Below are 21,066 nucleotides of genomic sequence, written 5' to 3' on the forward strand. Positions count from 1 at the left end.
CCAAAATATCAGAATACACATTCTTCTCAGCTGCACATGGGTCATTCTCAAAAATACACCACATACTCACACACAGAACATGTTTAAGTAAGTGCAAAGGAATTGCAGTTATCCCCTGTATATTATCAGACCATAGTGTGATGAAATTGGAGATCCATAGCAAAAGATACTCAAAAAATTTCATAAATATGTGGAAAATGAACAACACACTTCTGAATAACCAATGGGTCACAGAGGAAATTAAAGAAGAAATCAGACAGTTCCTTCAATTAAATGACAATGACAATACAACATATCGGAATCTATAGGAGACAATGAAAGCAGTTTTACAAGGGAAATTCATAGCAGTGAATATGCTTATTAGGAAAATAGAACGAGCCCAATTAAACAACCTGATGCTGAACCTCAAGCTTCTAGAAAAAGAAGAACAGGACAACGGCAGAGCTCATACAAGGGAGGAAATTATAAAGATCAGAGGAGAAATCAATGCAATGGAGTCTAAGAGGACGATACAAAAAAATCAATGAAGCCAAGAGTTAGTTCTTTGAAAGAATCAACAAAATTGACAAACCTTAGCCAACCTTGTCAGAAAAAGGAAAGAAAAGGGCCAAATCCATGCAATTAGGAATGAAAAGGGTGAAATTACAACAGACCCAGCAGAAATCTAGAGGATCATCAATACCTACTTCCAGAACCTATACGCCAATAAGATGGACAACACAGAAGAAATGGACAGATTCTTAGATATATATGAATTACCAAAGTTCAACAAAGAAGACTTAAAAATTATGAACAACCCAATATCAACCAATGAAATTGAAAATGTAATTAAAAACTTATCAACTAAGAAAAGCCCGGGCCCTAATGGCTTCACTGCTGAATTCTACAAGACATTTAGAGAGGAACTGCTGCCACTACTGTTTAAACTCTTCAATGAAATTGAAAGGGAAGCAATACTCCAAAATTCATTCCTGGAAGCAAGCATCACACCTTGATCCCCAAAGCAGATAAAGACCCAACCGAAAAGGAGAACTACAGGCCAATCTCACTAATGAATATAGATGGAAAAATCCTTAATAAGATAATGGCAAACAGAATGCAGAAGATCATCAAGAAGATCATACACCCTGTTTAAGTGGGATTCATCCCAGGGATGCAGGGATGTTTCGATATATGCAAATCAATCAATGTAATACACTATATCAATAGAGCCAAGGACAAAAATCATATGATTATCTCCATAGATGCAGAAAAAGCATTTGACAAAATCCAACATGCATTTATGATAAAAACCCTACAAACAATCGGAATAGATGGTCTCCACTTCAAACTGATAGAAGCCATCTATGAAAAACCAACAGCCAATATCATACTAAATGGTCAAAAACTGAAATCCTTCACACTAAAATCAGGAACAAGACAAGGATGTCCACTATCACCACTCTTGTTCAATATAGTTCTGGAAACATTAGCCACAGCAATTAGACAAGAGAAAGAAATAAAAGGAGTAAAGATAGGAAATGAAGAAGTCAAATTGTCATTATTTGCAGATGACATGATACTCTATATAGAAGACCCCAAGAACTCCACCAAAAGTCTTCTAGACTTAATAACCAAATTCAGTCAAGTAGCTGGTTACAAGGTCAACACACAAAAATCAATAGCTTTCCTCTACACCAATGACAGACTCACTGAGAGAGAAATAGGGTAAATAATTCCTTTCACAATAACATCCAAAAAACTGAAATACCTAGGAATCATCTTAAGGAAAGAAACCAAAGACCTCTTCTCTGAAAACTATGGCACTCTGAAAAGAGAGATTGAAGATGATATCAGAAAATGGACAGACATCCCCTGCTCCTGGGTAGGAAGGATCAATATAGTGAAAACGGCCATACTTCCAAAACTGCTATATAGATTTAATGCAATTCCAATTGAGATCCCAGCAGCATACTTCACGAACCTTGAGAAAACAATCCAAAAATTCATTTGGAACAAGAAGAGACCCAGAATAGCAAAAGCAATTCTAGGTAACAGAGACATGGCAGGGGCTATCACAATCCCCAACCTGCAACTCTACTACAAAGCTACTATGATCAAAACAGCATGTTACTGGCACACAAACAGACTTGACTAGTGGAACAGATTAGAAGATGCAGAAACAATGCCAGATACACTCAGCTATCTCATCTTCAACAAAGGAGCCAAACACCCTCACTGGAGGAAAGATAGCCTCTTTAATAAATGATGCTGGAAAAATTGGGCTTCAACTTGCCAAAGATTAAAACTAGACCTATATCTCTCACCATGCACTCAACTAAAATCAAAATGGATTAAAGATCTAAATATTAAAATAGAAACCCTGAACCAATTGGAACAGAGGTTAGGTAGAACCCTTGAAGACATCGGTGTAGGAAAATATTTTATGAACAAAACCTCAGTTGTCTGTGAACTAGCACAAACAATCCACAAGTGGGATCTCTTCTTATTAAAAGGCTTCTGCACAGCAAGAGAAATCACCAGCAGTGTGAAGAGACAACCCGCAATGTGGGAAAAAACCTTCACCTGCTCTTCCTCAGACAAAGGTCTACTATCTCGAATCTATACAGAACTTAAAAAGATCAGACCTCCCAAATTTAAAGACCCAATCCGAAAATGGGCATCTGAAATGAACAGACATTTCTCAGACAAAGAAGTAGAAATAGCAAATAAATACATGAAAAAATGTTCAACATCACTGGTCATTCGAGAGATGCAAATGAAAACAACGCTGAGATTCCACCTCACTCCAGAAAGAATGGCTGCTGTCATGAAATCAACCAATAACAAATGCTGGCGGGGCTGTGGGGAAAGAGGAACCCTGCTCCACTGCTGGTGGGAGTGTAGACTGGTGCAACCACTGTGGAAATCAGTATGGAGATACCTCAAAGAACTAGGACTGGAAGTCCCATTTGACCCCGCTATTCCACTGCTGGGGATCTTCCCCAAAGAATTAAAAGAATCATACCACACTGATATATGTGCACCCATGTTCGTAGCAGCACAGTTTGTGATAGCTAAAACTTGGAAACAGTCCAAATGCTCATCAACTGGAGACTGGATAAAGAAAATGTGGTTTTTTTAAATAAAATGGAGTACTACTCAGCCATAAAAAATGAGAAATTAGAGACATTTATAGCTAAGTGGATGCACATTGAGGCAATACTCTTAAGTGAAATAAATAGGACACACATGTGTAAATACTGAATAGTTTCTCTGGTGTGAGAAACTGAAAGTGTAAATAAGGACTAAACGTATAATAGGTCATGTGAAATAGGAAGAAAAGGGGCAAAGGGGAAGGAAGTGGGAGGGCTAGGGGAAAGGATAGAAGGGAGTGGGATTAATATGAGAAAATGGAAAAATAGGAACAAAATCTTTGTAAATAGGGAGGACTGGAGGGGTTGAAGGGAGGGCTGGGCAAGGGTGAAAACTAAGAACCAAGTGAGACTATGTAAAGGTGCAAATTTCCAATGATGAATGTCATTATATTGTATACCTAAAATGTACCAATGATTAGAATGAATAATCAATAATGCAAAATAGGAAGAAAAGATCCAAAGGGGTAGGGGTAGTGGGAGGGGCAGGGGAAAGGAAAGAAGGGAAAGGAAAAATGATGAGAAATGGAAAAAATGGAAATAAAGTCTTTGTAAATAGGGAAGGGTGGAGGGTGTGAAGGGAGGGCTAGGAATGGGGAAAACATAAGAACCAAGATGCATTATGTAAAGGTACAGTTCCCAATGAGAAATGTAATTGTGTTGTATACCTAAAATGTACCAATAAAAGAATTTAATAAAGTGCAAAAAAAAATAGTGCCTACTTCACAGACACAAAAACCTCACTCAAAGTAGAGTTGCTAAAATGGGCTGTAGTGCCCATCCTTAGTTTGGTATCCAAACTAGTAACTGTGAGAGAACATGAAAAATAAATACTTTGAGAAACATCTGGTTGTTGTGTTGGATGAGTAACTATATTCTCAACTCCCTGGTGATTCGCTTCTTTCTCTTTCTGCCTCTGATGGGCACTATTACTTGCCTTCCCTTAATCTTCAAAGGAAATAGTATACATAAATTTCCTAATAAACCTCTTCCCAAGGACAGAAGCATCCTTCACTCACCCCAGAAATGATTTTTCACATCTACTAAGGTACAGGGATTCATTTCAGTCTCTACCCTGCAAAAAGAGCTTCTTTATTTGAGCGATGACAACCTTGCACACATGCCAAGTTCTCTTCAACACACTGATTTCCTTAAATTCTAGGAATAGGAGCCTTCAAGTTTGAGAAGTTACCGCTTGAAAACAAGAATTTCTTTTTCTTTTCTGCTCCTTACCCCAGGCCTTGAAAGAGCAGAGATCAAAGAATTTGGTTTTCCTTTATAGTCATCAAAATACAAACACAGAGAGAGACAGAGAAAGAGAGACAGAGACAGATCCAGGAGGTATAGACAGTAAAGATTGGGAAACATCTACAGAGGGAAGAAAGTGACCGTATGGAATAATTTTTCAGCCAAAGAAACAGTGCTAAAATATGAGTGGGTAAAAACCTCAGCTACTGCAAAAGGGCTGGGTGATTTCTACTGACACAAGGAAAATAAGCAAGGTCAGGATGGCTAAGCAGGAGTGACAGCTCTGTCTCATGCACCACCTGTGTTTCGTTATGGTAGCCCTGAAGCACTGTACCAAGGACACATTGGAAGCAGGGTCTCCCTACTGTTAGCCTCCAACAGAAGTCAAGGTGAGAATTCAGAGCTCTACAGGATCCTGGCAAGTCTCCCCAACTTCCTCCTGCAGACAGTGCCTACAACCTCTCCATCACTATCTGCTTGGATCCATCTGGACTAAATTTGTCATGGGCCCCTTATCCCTACTGAAGCCAATCACCTGGTCAACTCTCGTGCTTCCGAATGCTACCATATGTCTCTGGGTACCCCTTTTCTGACTCTGTCTCTTATCACTTCTTATTTCCTGACATTTTACACTGAGCCCCTCAGAACACATCACTGTACTCATTAGCGACATTTCTCTGGCGTAAACTTCTTCTCTGAACATTCCTCCTGCCTCTTGCTGTACCTGAAATGGGAAGACGCTGCTTTCCTGAAGGCTACTCAAGTGACGGGTATTTATGCTCCCACGTCCCTACTGTTCACTGTGCTTCCCAAAGCTGTGTTATGTTCTTTTCTCCTCACTCCTTTTCCAAACTGCTCCTCCGCCTCCAGATGTCCTTAGGCTGCATCCTCTCACTACCATCCCTTACCCCTTGAAGATTTTTAGCTTCTAGTTCACCATCATGTTCTCCATCATATTCATACATGAATTTTCCAAAGCCTCTGAGTTTCAGGTTCTCAGATTCCTCTCTGCCAATGATTTTTCCTTTTGTCCTCATCTACTCACTTCCATAGTCATACTCTAGCCTTCACCATTTCCATTCGTTTCAGCCTTCCTCCAAGATCTCAATTTCTGACCACCACCTACTCTACTGCCAACTTACTCATCCAGTTCCAACATCCCTTTCACCTCCATACCTACAGTCCGCTCATTCTTTCACAGTGTTTACTTGTCTCCACTCTTAGCACAGAATTGTGCGCATGGTCTTTATAATGTGTCATGCATTTCCTTGTACATATTCCTGATTCGTTTGTGTTTTGCTAGCTTTGCTAAAAATATTGCTAAATCACATCCCTGTTTACAGATTTCATTCCATGTGACCTTATACCTAAACATGACTGCAAAAGAACACACACACACACACACACACACACATGTGCTACTTGCACTTTAAATTCCTGATTGTGATCTCCCTGCAGCTACTTGATATACCTGGTCACCATGCCGTTAACCTTAATCGCTGTCTACTACATTATTATGTTACATTTTTTCTCTTCTCAATGTCTATCACTTCCTTTCCCATCTTTCCTTGCAGCCAATGACCTTGACTTATTTCATTAAAAAAAGAGAAGCAATGAAAAGAGAACTTCCACTCCACTTCCATCCAGCTCCCATACCACACTCGTGCTACTTGCTATTTCTTTACCCATCTAACATTTCCCCCTGACCACCATGCTCAGGCAATGGCCAAACCCAACTTGTACATGAGTCCCCACCCCTCCACCATCTACTCAACAACACCATCCAGGAAATCTCCCTTTTTTCCTAAAGCATTCATTATTTTTTCCTTCCTTGTTGATTTTTTTCCATCAGTGAAACAAAAATGTTATCACTTTTTTCATATTGGAAAAAAAAATCATCTCTCTTGATCCCACTTCCTCATCCTTTTTTGTTCTCTTCCCGTCTATGTAGTAAGAGTCCTTGACAGAGTATTCAGTTTGGCCACTGCTGAATGAGCACTCATCTGGCTTTCACTCTGCTGAATTTGCTTTGACCAAGTCACTAGTTACCACCACATGCTAACGCTATTGTTTAGTCCTCAGCTTGTTTGAGCAACACCATCTTACAGGGGTGATCACTTTATTCTCCTGAAAATAATTTTTTAATTTGCCTTCCAAGACACAATTCAAGTTTTCCTCCAACATCTATAGACATATCCTCATTTTCCTTAATGCATCTTCATCTTCTTGACCTCTAAAAGTTTGGGTACCTTAAAAGTCAGTCCTTGGACTGCTTCTGTTTTTCATAGACATTCATTCTTTTGGTAACCTCATCCTCTTCCAAGGTTTTGAGTACTACCTGTGCACTGAAATTTCTATCCTCAGTCAAGCCCTCTTTTCTGGACATCAAACTCATATAAACAATTGCCTGCTGCTATCTGGGATACCACATAGACAAATCAAACTTAACATGTTCAAAACTCATTATTCCTTTAAACTTGACCAACACAGTCTTCTCCAACAGTTAATAAACCCTCACCCTCACTTCTCCCATGTAACCTCAACCTTCATTCCCACACCCCCTCTTCTGCTCTCATCCTACATTACATTATATATAGATTTGATCCCTTTTGGTCCTTTTATCCCCCTTCTCTGATCCCCTTCCCCATCTCCAAAAACTCTACCTTCCTGTTTCTTCCTTTATTTTCTCTTTAATTTATTTATATTGGCACTGCCCTTAAAATGCATACAGGACTCAACCACTTCTCACCATCTCTCCTGCCTATTGTGCTGGTGTGAAACACCACACCTCTCCCCTAAAGTGTTGCCATGCTCCCTCCTCTCTTCCCTTGCTTCCTTTCCATCTGAGTGTTACTATTAAAACTTAAGTCAGCTTATGCCACTTCTTTCCTAAAACTCTCTAATGACTTCTCATTAAAAATTAATGCCAAAGCTCTTAAGTAGCCTACAGGTCTTACATGACCAGTGCTGCCTCCTGCTCCTCTCTTTCATTCCCCTGCTGTCCCTGAGAGGCCACCATGCTCCTTTGAAGGAGCTCCTGGCTGTCACTGCACCAGTCTTCTCAAGGGTTCTCCCCTCGATAGTACATGACTGCCATGTTCTACTCCTTGGGTTTTTGGACACTTATCTACAGTGACACATAGTTCCTTTCTATTCTCTCTTGTCTTCTGCTGCATTTTTCCTATAACATACATGGCCTTTCATCTCTATGTTTCTCACTTTTTTCCCTGCTGTGTCTTTCTCCTCTTAGGTTGTATACTTTAAGCTATACAAGAGAAGGGTTTTTGCTTCTCTTTGGACAACTCCATTCCCTGCACCTAAGACACTGCTTTGAACCCAGGACACACAATACATATTTGACTAAATAGATGAACAAATGTTATGCCTCAGATAAGACTGGCAGAAAAGAATGCTGTTGTGACAATAGTAGAAATTAGTTGGGTAGAGATGAGAGGCTGCCACAGAATCAGGCAGTGCAATCCATGACTTTGGGTAATAGGAAGAGTGTTCAAAAGAATTCCCAGAATACAAAGTGTTCTGTTCTAATCCAGCCTTCTGTAGCAGAGTACTTAAGGAGGCAGCCACAGAAATAATTTGCAGGAAGATAGCCTTAGAATTTCTACGAGGAAAGAAAAGTCACATTTCAAATAGCTGCAGAACCTTCAATCACAGTCAAAGCTTTTCAGAGCTCTATACAGGTAGTTGATAGAAAGTCTCTACTGGAATTACTTTACATTGAATAAATATTAATGCTGAAGCTCAAAACTCTTAGTACTTAGAATCTGAGGTATGTTAAAAAATATGATGAATGTTTAAAATTGCTTTTTAATTACAGTAAAAGACACATTACCATTAATCCCCCTCAAAATTTTCCCCCCAACTTCAAACACACTTCTTATCCCATCATTTCTGCCACTTTCTGAAGCAGTTCTAGAAGTCCTCTTTCTTGAATGTCTGCAATTATGCTGTCCTGGCTGTCTTGATGTCTTAAATCGATTCAAAATGTTTGCCTTTCACAGGCATTTTAACTTTGGGGAAGAGCCAGAAGTCACATGGTACCAGATCTGGTGAGTGAGAACACACTAGAATGTGTTTGTGAGCCTACTTTTCCTTTGTATGAAACTTGGCAATTGTGGTCACCAAATTTTTTAGCACACCTTGTAAAGACACTCTGCTTCTCCTGAATGAGAGGCCAATAATAAACATGTAGCTATATTATTTATGCATATATTTGTGCCTAATTTAACTCACTAAAAAGCTATATATAGTTAATTCCATGTTGCAGTAATTGCATGTTCCAGTAATTCCATGAATTCAATTTTCTTTTATTCTTTTTTGTTGCCTTTATAAAATCCCAGGCTAGTAAAATTATTTTTGGCAATTTTTAAGAAGTCCAAACCAGATGGATCCAAGTGTCATTTGTGAAAAAAGATTTTACTTCCAGAAAAACATTTTAGTTTAATGCAACACAGAGAAATAGTTACTGTTACCCCAATTATTAGTAAACCTAATCTTTTCTATTTGATGACACAGGCTATGGTAATACCATTTAATGCTCTGTCCTGCCCATGAGGATTAGCACTACTTTTGTTAAAGCTTAAGTTAGGAAGCAATAGCAAGAAATTCATTATTTTAATATGGGCTGCCATAATGAATACTTGTTCTGTTGGGCATTTTGCAAACATTTCATTTAATCATCGTAACACAACATCCTATGACTTCAGTGTACTTATGATGAGTACAATTGAGAAAACTCAGTCCTGGAGAAGTTGTTTGTCCAGTGTCTATTAAACGGTGTGTGAGAGTTTGGATTGCAGCACCCCCTGTTGAATGTGACTCCAGAACTGCTGCAAGGTCCTAGTCATTATGTGAGCATATGCTAAAGTCACTGTTGAGTGTGCCTGCTTACTGCTAATGTCCTGGTATTTTAGGGACATAAAGATTGTTTTATAAGTGGTGCTCTGACTTCACCTTCTGTTTCTGAGAAAGAAAATACAGGGTTTAACTGATAATTCTGCACATTTACAACTCAGTGGTAAAAGGTCAAGAGAAAAAATCAAGACATTTTAAGAACTATTAATCATTGATCCCATATCTAGGGTTACATTCAGTAAACTGAGTAATAACCCTTCATGTTGAGCTCATCACAGTGAGACCAATAAAGTTTATACATGATAAAAAGTATATGAACCGGGCCAGGGATGTAGCTCAGTGGCACCCCACCTGCCCTGCAGGCGCAAGGTCCTGAGTTCAATCCCTGGTACCAAAAGAGAAAAAGGTATATGAACCTTCTAGGGATTTTATTGACTTTTAAACCAGCTGTAAATTTTTTATGAAAATGTTATAGAGTATATTGAATGTCTGGACATTAACTCTGTATGTAGTAGTATTAGATCGTTCATAGTTACTATATAGCAATGACAGAAAAGTATTTACAAGCTTCAGAAACAGAGTGAATGCTAAGATGTATTCTCTATTCTGAACAAAGAAGAACTAATAAATAGGTTACTGGTCTAATCTTTAAAAAAAATAAAAGTTAACAACTAGATTTATAATCACTGACAAAAGAAAAATGAAAACTTGAACTTTTTTAGGGTATTTTCTTGTGCCAAATTTATGAATTTGTCCCACATCCTTTAAATTATTACAGACCAAAAGGAATTTTTGGATTAAATTTCAAAATTCTCATGATAGTTATATGACCAATGTTATAAAGGAAATCTGATTCAAATTTCAGTTTAAGGAGTCCTAGCATGCCAACACACGATATTTTTGGAAAGATGGTGCAGCCCAGATTGTCTTTCATTGAGAAATACAACAGGGTACAAAAAGTCCTAGTTTCCATATTACATGTCATAATGCTCCCTAGAAACTCAGGATTAGAAGCAAAATAGAGGATATGTTTTCTTCTGTCCCCTTATGTGCCACATTCACTTCAAATACTGCATATTTAGAAATAGTGATCCCTCAGAATGGATGCCTATTCAGCCCTCTGGGGCACTGGGAAATTATTTTCTGCTACATTTTATTTGACTTTCAGAAGAAATTTGGTGGGGTGCTCTTTGACTCAGAAGTTCTTTTAACTACCTGTTATATTAATCTAGGGATAAGTATATTTTTATCATATTAACAATGATAGGTTTGAGCTTCAACATAAAGGACACCACTACTGTATATGTTGAAGGACAGCTCCAAACATCTACTCAAGAAGGTGTCTTGCAGTGTCGGGCATAGTGGCACAAGCCTGAAAGCCCAACACTCAGGAGGCTGGGGCAGGAGGATCACTGAGAGTACAAGGCCTGGGCTATATAGTGATTTCAAGGCCAGTCTGAACTACATAGTGAGACCCTGTCTCAAAAAACAAAAAGCAAAATACAAACAACAACAAAAAGGTGCTCTGCAGTAAATAAAACATGGACACAGGACACAGACATTGGTGAACCTGGGAATATGTGTAACCATTTGAGGGCTCAGTTTCTGCACTTGTGACCCCCACTTTCTAATATCTTGTCTAAGCTAACATATAAAATATCTGAGATAAGTCCCCAACACAAAGCCTAACACACCATAACGAATTCATTATTATTTTAGCTACTATATTTCCCCAAACTAATGACTATACTCTCTTTTTTTGGGGGGGGGGTACCGGGAATCGAACTCGGTACATTGTGCTTGCGAGGCAGGCGCCAGAACCACTGAACTAAATCCTCAGCCCATACTTTCTTTTTTTTAAATTCATAAAGTTTACTGGAAAAGAATGTATATTCTGATTTTCTGTGGTGGAACACTCTGTAAACATCTGTTAAGTCCATTTGTTCAAAAGTTTGGTTGAGTTCTAGTATTTTGTTGATTTTTTTGTCTAGTTGATCTGTTTATTTGTGACACTGGAGTACTGAGGTTCGCCCACTACTACTGTATTAGTGCTTATTTGATTTTTCATGTCCATTAATATTTGTTTCATATAGTTGGGTCCACTAGTATTTGGTGCATATATATTTATGATTGCAATCTCTTCCTCTTGGGTTTTTTCCTTTACAAGAATGTAGTGTCCTTCTTTGTCTCTCTAATCAGTGTTGGTTTGAAATCCACTTGGTATGCAAAGAGGATAGCTACTCCTGCTTTTTTTCTGTTTTCTGTTGCATGGAGTACTGTTTTCCACCCTTTAAGTTTCAGTCTATGAGTTTCTTTTTGAATTAAGTGTGTTTCTTGTATGGAGCATACTGATGGATCTTGCTTCTTGACCCATCTGCCAGTCTATTTCTTTGGATTGGTGAATTGAAACCATTAACATTGATAGTTATAACTGATATGGATTGACTCATCCTTGTCATGGTCTTTTCCTGTTGTTGGATTCTCCCCCTTTGCGTTTAATTCGTCACACCCAATGGATTTATTCTGCTGGGTTTCCTGGGGTTGTGATCCTCATTGTCTTTTCCTAAGGTATTGTCTAAACTTTTTTGGAGTGCTGGTTTGGTGTTCATGAAGCTCCTAAGGTGCTCTTTGTCATGAAAGTATCTTATTTCTCCATCAATTTTGAAAGATAGTTTTGCAGGGTACATCAATCTGGGTTGGAGGCTGTTTTCCTTTAGGGCTGGAAATACTTCACTCCAAGCTCTTCTTGCCTTGAGGGTTTGTGTTGAGAAGTCTGCTGTGATTCTGATGGGCTTTCCTTTGTATATGATTTGTTTCTTTTCTCTAACTGCTTGTAGAATTTTGTTCTTCTGTTGGGTTCCTGGAATCTTAACTATTATATGCTTCTGTGTAGGTTTTGTTTTTTTTTTATCATGGCTAGGTGGAGTCCTATATGGCTCACTTATCTGTATGTGAAGTTCCTTTCCTCTGCTTGGGAAGTTTTCTGCCATCACTTCTGTGAACAGTTTTTTTATGTCATCCGCACTCTCTCCTGTTTCTTCCTTGACTCCAATCAGTCTGATGTTATTCTTCTTTGCATCGTCTAGCAGCTGCTGGATTGATTTCTCAGGGTCCTTTGCTATTTTTAAGAAATCTTTCTTTTCCTGGTCACTAATTGCAATCCTGTCTTCTATATCTGACATTCTGTCCTCTCATTGGCTCATTCTGCTGCATAAACTTTCAGTGGAGTTTACAATCTCCTGGAAATCTGTTTGCATCTGTTTTATGGATTCCATTTGTTACCTATGCTGGGATTCCATCATGTTCCTGAGCTCCTCTATATTTTTATCTGTGTCTGCTCTGGAGTTATTAATTATATCTTTCACTATGGACACTATCTCTGTTGTCATCTGAGAAATTATTTCTGGTTTTATTTCTTCCAGATCCTCTGTTGTTGCCAGTTCAGGGAGTCCAGGTGGTTGAGTTTCAGACTGTTCCATCTGGTTGCCTCTTGGAGTTGCTTTTGGTGATCTGCAAGTCTGGTTTTGAGTCTTGTTCAGATCTCTTCTCATTTCTATTCTTTGTTGTTGTTTTTAATGATGTTTTTGGTTTAATTTCTGGGTTGCTGCTTGTAAATTGTTTATTGTAAGTATCTTTATTGCTAGTATTTAGAACCCTTGGGGAATGGCTACTTCTCAGATTGTTTTTCAAGTTTAGTTGGCCTCTGGGTTTTTAGTCTATAATGGCTATTAGGCAATCTCAGTCTTGGTATACCAAGAAGACAACTGACTAGAACAACCACATCACTGTGACCAAAGTAATACAATCAGCATCAACAATAGCATCAAACACAGACTAGAAAGTGACAAACTGTGGCAACTATTAATCTACCACCTTTGACCACATGAACCAGACTTGTGGTTATATATCAAATTCTAGAACCAATCAGAAATATATTTGCAATAAATAAACCCATCAATACAGCAAGTTTGCCCGCTGGAAAGATTTAGAAGGAGTTGGGGGCAAGGGGTTTGTAGAGAAATAGAAGGAGAGGGAAAAATTAGAAGTAAGGCTAGAGGATACAGGAAGATCATGTGAACTTTGGGAAACTGGTAAAGAGAGAAGGAAGGAACAAAAACAAGAACAGAACTAACTGGCAGCAACAGAAAAACCAGAAACTGTAATTTTGCTCCTATAAAAATAAGAATAATTGAGAAAAAACAGGATAAAAAAAAGGAACAAGAAAGGTAAGAAATGAAGAAGGAGGAGAAAAGAAAAGAAGAAAAAATATCCCCTTCAAGGCATGTCTCTGTTGTCCCAGGCAGACAACATGGGTGGCATGCAGATCTGTGTCTACTGATCTCAGTGCACCAGTTATACATAGTCCACTGAAGTTCAGGCTGGTTTATGGCTGTAAGGCTGGAACTGAGCTCCCTGATCTCCTTCAGGTTTGAACTCTGCACAGTTCTGCAGGTTTGAGTCCCCCTTCCCCCGAAACAAGTTTGGTTCTGGTAGGAGGTGTTGACCCCAACAACTCACCAACCACTGTAGTCTGCTGCACCTTTATTGAGGTGACTCTTTGCTCTCCTAGGGGGCTCAATTCTCAACAAGCTATGGAGAGGCCTTCTCTCTACTGCTCACCACTGTGCCAATTCCTTGGCTTAAAATGATGGCCTTCTGGATGCCCTCACCCTGCTGCTGTCCTGGCAGGCCTTTGGCTGGGTCCCGTGCACCCTTAATGATGGTGTCCAGGAGGGCCTCTGGCTCTACTATACCTTCTTGAAGAATATCAACAAAGAACCAAAACTTCTGATACACTTAGTAGGTCAGGATGATTGAGGAAATTTAATCTCATAGTTTGTGCAGAGTTCAATTTTAATTTTTCTAATTCTTTGTGAATCAGATATAGTTATTGCAATCAGAACACATAAATTGTAGAAAGCCCTTCCATATTTCCTAATTTAAATCACATCGCAACACATGGATATTGTTATTACCCTGTTTTAGAGATTAGAAAAATGCCACTTTCTAAATTGAAATGACTTCTCAAAAACTCTGGAACTTGGGGCAGCCCATTTTCTGCTCCCTCTTCTGTCTCTCTTACAAGCTATCTTTCTCTCAATAAATTTTTCCTATTCTTAAAAAAAAAATTGATGGAACTTGAACTTGAACATGTGGGTTCTAAATTTTGCATAGATTTCATAACATAATGTTGCCTTTTTAGAAAAACAAATATATTTCTCTTTTTGATGACATGCTCATGGGTGGCTGATCACTACCCCCAAAAAATGTTTAAAACTTCTTGAGCTAACACAAGATATTATGTTGGTCTATAAATCTCATAAGAATGGAGTATACACCATTAAGAGACTATTCTTTCTTAAAATAACCCTAAGATCTTTGTCTATAAAGTGTACTTTTTAAGTGTACTTGATCTTAAGATTTGTGAAGACCTGCCTGTGCCCAAAAGCAAAAAATAAATAAAAAATAAAAAGACACCAGAAGTTACAAAAAAAGATCTTTCACATAATTAATATGTTTATTATAATTTAAAGTGAGGTAAATTCAGTTTGAAATGATGCTGGCTTTATTTTTCTTGGATTCCTTCTTTTATCTTGGTATTTTTTTAACAGAATGTTTGCCTAAAACTAATAGTTTCATTGCTTATTTCTGAGAATATTGCAACTTTAGAAAGTTAATGAACTGACATTGAAATTGGAGAGTATACTTAATGTATTTAAAGAAACCTAAGGTAACATTGAAAATTATAAAATGTTTTGTATTCAACTTCTTAGGCATTTTATAGAGTGACTGCTTGTATCCATATGGGAGTTTCAATGTTTTCTGTCTTAAGGTAACTCATACAGTTTAAAATTCAAATTATTTGTTCAAAGAACATTGAAAACATATCAGATAAAGTGATGCATAGTGGAAAATAAAATGAAGAATGGCATACAAAGATTTATGCATTCAGATAACGATATGTGGCCGCATTCCATAGCTCAGTGTTAAGAATTGGAACTTTATCTTCCCTTAATAGTTCATTATTTAAGAACTACAAAAAGTATGATGCTTAGAGTTCACAAGTCTCCTGGGTCAGAGACCAAGGACTTTACAATGCAAAAGTAGTGGCTGAGTGTCAAGAGTTTGTTGCTAATGCCAGTTTCCCATGCCCTCCTCCCACGAAATCCAACAGGGTGGACACAAAGGACCAAGGATGTATGACTGTGCATGTGTGCCATGTTAAAGGAGGTCAGAGAATGTGGGGGAAGCAGACACAAGCCTGCTTTCAGTCTGGGGAGAGGTGTTGCCTAATCCTGGAAATTTGTGCACCACCCTGAGAAACGGCCCGGATTAAATATGGTGCCAGAGTTGTCCGTTCTTTTGTTATCCCCAAACGTATCTGCAGGAATGCTCAGGACCACAGCAGAATGCCTTTGCCAAGAGGGTGAAGCTCTCAGTACTCTTCCATGACTAAGAGACACACTGCCCTAAAAGACAAGATGGGTGTTTCGCACACCAGTGACTCTCAGGAGGAGCAAGGGAAGTTCTGTACCCTTGACCTCCAGGTGACTTTGATACAACGGCCTCAATGATACAATGGTCTCCGGATATTCACAGAAATAGGAAGTTTGGTGGAGGTGAAAAGTGTCATAATCATATTTTTATTTCACAAAATCCCTCAGGCATGGTGAGGAGAACTGACCAGAGTGGACAAGACAGAGCCTAGTTAAGGAGGCTGTTATGACACCTTGGCAAGGGACCACAAAGAGATGAGGGCTGATGTGAGTCTAGAAGTGGAAAAAACATCCAGAGGGAACTGAGGAGAGGCTGGGTTGGAACTGATATATGGGGAGGAAACAAGCAGGCAGAATTTGGAGGAAATTAAGTTTTGAGATGAGAAGATACCTGAGCCAGTTTTTAAGAAGTTAGGGTTGAGAGACTAATTTCATTGGTGCATGAATTTAAGAAAATGGGCTGACTATACATTAGGATGCAGTAAAAGAATCCAAACATTCTATAGCTGATTTGGAGTTAAATAATGATTTCTGCTAACATAAAATTTGCCAGGATTATTTATGCCCAGGCAAGTCTAACACACACACACACACACACACACACACACACACACACCACCAACACCACTACCACCACCAACAACAACAATGACATTTAACTAACTATAGTGAATATGGGGCTCCTCTAGACATTTTAATTAATAGGGTAAAATCTTAGTAAAAGAATCACAAAATATCAATATTCTAGGAAGCAAATGTATAATATTCAAAATATTCAAAAACTCATTCAATTCAAATATTCAGAATTCTCAAAATACTTTCAAATGTATCCTGTTCGCTAAAATCCTTATTGTATGAATGTGATGAATGAATAATCCAAACTTCATTTAATCCAATATAGCAGTTTCAGATCCTTCTCATTACTAACTATATTTTAAACTAAACAGATAAAAGGGGGGATACATTTAATTTTTCTTATTTCTCTATCCCAAATTTTAATAATCAGTCACCCTTCAGTAACATGCACATAGCAGAGAAGGAAAAAACAAGATCTAGATTCCTAGTTGATGATAAATGAGAAGTAAAACATTCTTGGTCAACATTCCAGCTAAAGGTAGCCTACATCATGTCACAGACAAAACAGATATTCACTTGTTAAGTTTTTACCTATCAACTTCACCTGGATATTAGCCCTAGATACAAATATCTAATGCCTGAAAGACTAGTAAGGGGCCAAGTGGAGCTGCATAAGGCCAGGTCACTTATATCTTATTAAATCCAGTAAAAATGAAGAGTAGCCTTGGGCTCTGGAACTACATCTTCATTGTACAGCTCATATCTTACCTGGTTGCAGGTATTGATGTCAATGCCCCCTTTCAGATATTCCACAACTTTGTCCAGATTGCCCGCTCTGGCAGCTCGAAGAAAGCTTGCATTGCTATCAGACTGTAAGAAAAAGAAAAGACCATGATTGAATTATTGATAGAATAAAAACATGTCAAATACAGAAAGACAAGAATGTTTACACTGCATGTCAGAAAAGCTCTACTTGGAAAAATTCCCAAAACTGACTTTAAATACTGAATATTATTCACAGAATAAAGGTAGCAACCTCATGATACTCCTAGAGTTAAGGATATTAAAGTCAATGGGAAAATGCTCCGCTGATTAAAGAATATAAAAGAATCATCAAAATTGAAATAATTATCACTGCAACTACATTGATAATTATCTTCAACTACATTTGAAGATGAATTTACATGACCCCAAGCACCACTGTTACCCATTTTGTCAGCATCAGGATTTTAGTGACTTTATCCTGAGCCTAGTGTCAAGTCAAAAAGGGACAAAAAGGCTAAAATAAATTAAAGCTACTAAGTTTCTTCTTTGTTTACTGTTGGTTTGAAGGTGGATCTACAGGAGAATCCTGAGTATGGGTCACTTACCAGTTAAGAGTCCTCATCATCAGAGAAAAACAGCCAGCTCTGAGGACGTTGTGAAGAGGACAGCACTGGTGTAAATGGGGCTGAAGAAAGTTTTGTGATGCCAGTGATTTCGAGGAAACATGATTAACTGTGAACTAGGCAACCACACCAGACTAAGAGCTCTTGATAAAGATAATCACTGCCGAGAAACACTGGCATTTTGAGGGGTTTTGTTTGTTTTTAAGTTTTTCGTTTTCCCATATTCTCCAAAGAAAGATCTGATCCTGGGAGAACCAGCTGAACTCTCTCCATGAAAAGTCCTGAGCAGAGCTGTTCCAGAGATTCAGCTAAAATCACTCTGCCCTTCTGTTTGGTTAAAAAAAAGTCTGACTTTTATACCTTAACTGTGATGATAAATTTTTGTTAGGGTCCAAGATACTTGCATAACGGCTGTAATTTTTCTTGTGACATAAAATCTGACTAAAGAGATAATGGTAGTGTGGAGAGGGATATCACTGGCATATTCGGAAGTGAGATCCAGGTTTGAGGACTCTTCAACATTTCCTTCATGGGGGCCACTGTGTCCCTCCCTCAAGGACAGCACTTGGCAGGGGCTCTGGGCACACTCTGTCAGATCCAGCATGATTTATGGCGATGCACAGATATGGAAATGGAAGTATTTTCTCTGGGAGTTTCAGATAAAGGAATACGTGCACATTGTTAAAATGGCTTCCACATGGGAAGACTGAAAACTCTAGGACTAAATTACCTCACGTTGAACCCAAACCACAGTGGCCGACAGGTTTACAATCAGAGAAATGTATTAAGAGATGAAAGATGTGACTGAAATGTCTACATCTAGAATTCACGCTGCGTCTTCAGCAATGTGTCATGGTATGATTAATATGGAACCCCTCATTCCCTCCCCTCTCCCCTACAATGCCTCACACCTCACCCTTCCTGGAATCTGTGCCCTGGCACGGTGTCCCAGGAAGATCTGCAGTGCCACAGTGACTGCGTGGTGACTCACTGAACATGTCTGCTTTGTGAAATTATTTTGCTGTTTGTAGCAAATGCTAAATTCCAGAAGGATTTCCAAACTTGCCACACTATTTATAAGTCAATGTAATAAAATGCATTATGTTATGCCAGCATCTCATGGTATCTTAGTTTTACCATAAAACAATACAAATGAAATACTTTAGGCCACAGGTATAAAATATGAAAATGTTATTTCTTCATAAACAGGTTTTTCCAAAATAAATTGAGGCACCCTAAATTATATTATAGGTTGTTCCTACAAAGTACTTTCAATTTGTACATTAAGCAAATAATTATAGGTAATGTTTACTGAGTGCTTACTATGGACTAAGAATAGAGATAAAGGACTCAAATGCATTAGATCATTAATACAATAATATCACACCAGCAGAGCTACTGCTATACTTATTTAATAAGGCAGGCTTAGAAAGTTTCCAAGATCACACATTTCTTTAGTGAACGATTCAAGATTTAATTCATGTTCACAGGACTTGGAAGCCTTTTCTATTATTCTTCCCCCATTCTTCGAAAATATCAAAGTAGATGTCATCAGGGACACATAAGGAGGTATAGGTTCATTGCACTTGGAAGAACCACAACTGTACCCTGGGTCTAAATACCGGCTCTGGAAATCAAGGCACTTGGTACAGCTCTCTTGTCTGGAAAGGGAATTCTTGGCTGCCATCTCCACCTTCACATCGATTACCCATATAGATGCAACTAGAAAATTAAGATCTGACTGAGACAAACCACACAGAAACATAATCATTTGAGAACAAGAAAAGCAATGGTAAAGTATACCCAGCATGAAAAAGCCAATTGACTGTCTCTCTGCAAACTCAGCATAAGACCAACATGCTCAATGGCTGCCATTTTAAAAAATAGTCATGCAGGGCTGGGGATTTAGCTCAGTGGTGCTGCAGCCTGCCTCGCAAGCACAAGGTCCTGAGTTCGATCCCTGGTACCAATTTAAAAAAAAAATACCCCCCCCCCAAAATAGTCATGCACAAGTAGAGTTAGAGGGAAAGCCTAACTCCACAGAGATGAAGGGTCACCACTGCAGAAGTCTAGGGGGGACAGGGCGGACTGTGGGGGCCATAGGCATCACTGAAGAGTAGGCGAACCCAGCGGAACATTTGATGGTACTGGAGACTGAACCTAAGGCCTTTGCACTGAAATATATCCCCACCCCACCCTGTACCTTTATATTTTGAGTCAGGGTCTTGCTAAGTCACTAAATTGCCTGGGCTGGAATAGAACTTGTGCTCCTCCTGCCTCAGCCTTCCAGAGTGCTGGAACTATAGGCTTGCACCACCAAAAATTCTCTTTCAATCTTGTTTAAGGACTAGATATGACATTGCAGATGGCTTTTGCTGTTTGATAGTAGCAACAAGTTTTCATAACTGGGTTTCTCTTTTCTGAATCAAACTTTTAAAAAGTGGGTGAAAATCCAGGAATTACAGTTAATCACTGGAATGTCAGCAATGTTCTCAATAGAAATGTAGTATCTCAGCCATCCTGCTGGGGAACTCTAAAGCAGTTAAGTCAAAGCAGACTTTGGTGCACACTGGAGTCTTCTAGAATCCTAAGGGATTTTTTCTCAAAGTAAGAAAATGTATTAAATCCAAATTATATTGCAAAATGGTTACACAGTGTGGATTTCTTGTACACAATTAAAATGAGGTTTCAAAATTGCATACAGATAAAATTGACAATATTAAAGATCATACGCATATTCATTCCTGCATGAAAATCTGTACTCTTCTCCCCCTTACACATAAAAACATGAACACACTGCCCTGCAATGAGGTCAATCTCTGATTAAAACTCTTGACACAAGAGCTTTGGATAAACAGCAATTAGTCTGGTTACCTCTAGTCAATAGAGATGAAAGAGGATTCAGACTCAGGCACAGCAATGCATCACTTTTACCATTCTGTTTCCCTCTGATTATGACTAAAGTAAGAGTTTTCAAAGCAAGTATCAGTGGGGCAAAAGTATGCTTTCAAAATAGACTGTTGGCTCAACCAGATTTCACACACATAGGTGCAATAAAGAAGAAATGAAGCAATGGCAACCTTTGGGAGAAAGTCTTAGATAGATGTGAGGTTCATCTCTCCCTCTGCTTTGCTACTTTATGTCCCTCAAACCCTAAAGCCAATGGTTGCTCTGCCTGAGAAGTCTGACTCTGGATGAAGAATTCAAATGCTGAGTGCCATCGACTTTAATCAGCAACAGATGGATGTCCTTAAAGCCTGCTCCCTTTTCAACCCTAGTGTGACATCTCAAGCTGAGGAAGAAAAATTTGCTCTTCAATTTGTCCTGGAGAGAAGGTGAGCCAATCCCAGC

At 38.7% G+C, this 21,066-nt stretch overlaps 1 protein-coding gene across 44 annotated transcripts in view; it reads right to left on the reverse strand.

Moving 5' to 3' along the window:
* The window catches only part of Ank2 (ankyrin 2), a 567,339-nt gene that overhangs the window by 182,158 nt on the left and 364,115 nt on the right, over positions 1-21,066 (reverse strand). For all 44 annotated transcript variants that reach the window (XM_087198843.1, XM_087198849.1, XM_087198848.1 and 41 more), the window contains one exon: positions 17,096-17,197. In XM_087198843.1, the coding sequence (XP_087054969.1) occupies positions 17,096-17,197 (102 nt within the window). The remainder of the gene's footprint in view (positions 1-17,095; positions 17,198-21,066) is intronic.

The sequence above is a fragment of the Heterocephalus glaber genome, unplaced genomic scaffold, assembly GCF_053883595.1.
Source record: "Heterocephalus glaber isolate CG9 unplaced genomic scaffold, H.glaber_assembly_v1.0 deba00001688, whole genome shotgun sequence".
Lineage (NCBI taxonomy): Eukaryota > Metazoa > Chordata > Mammalia > Rodentia > Bathyergidae > Heterocephalus > Heterocephalus glaber.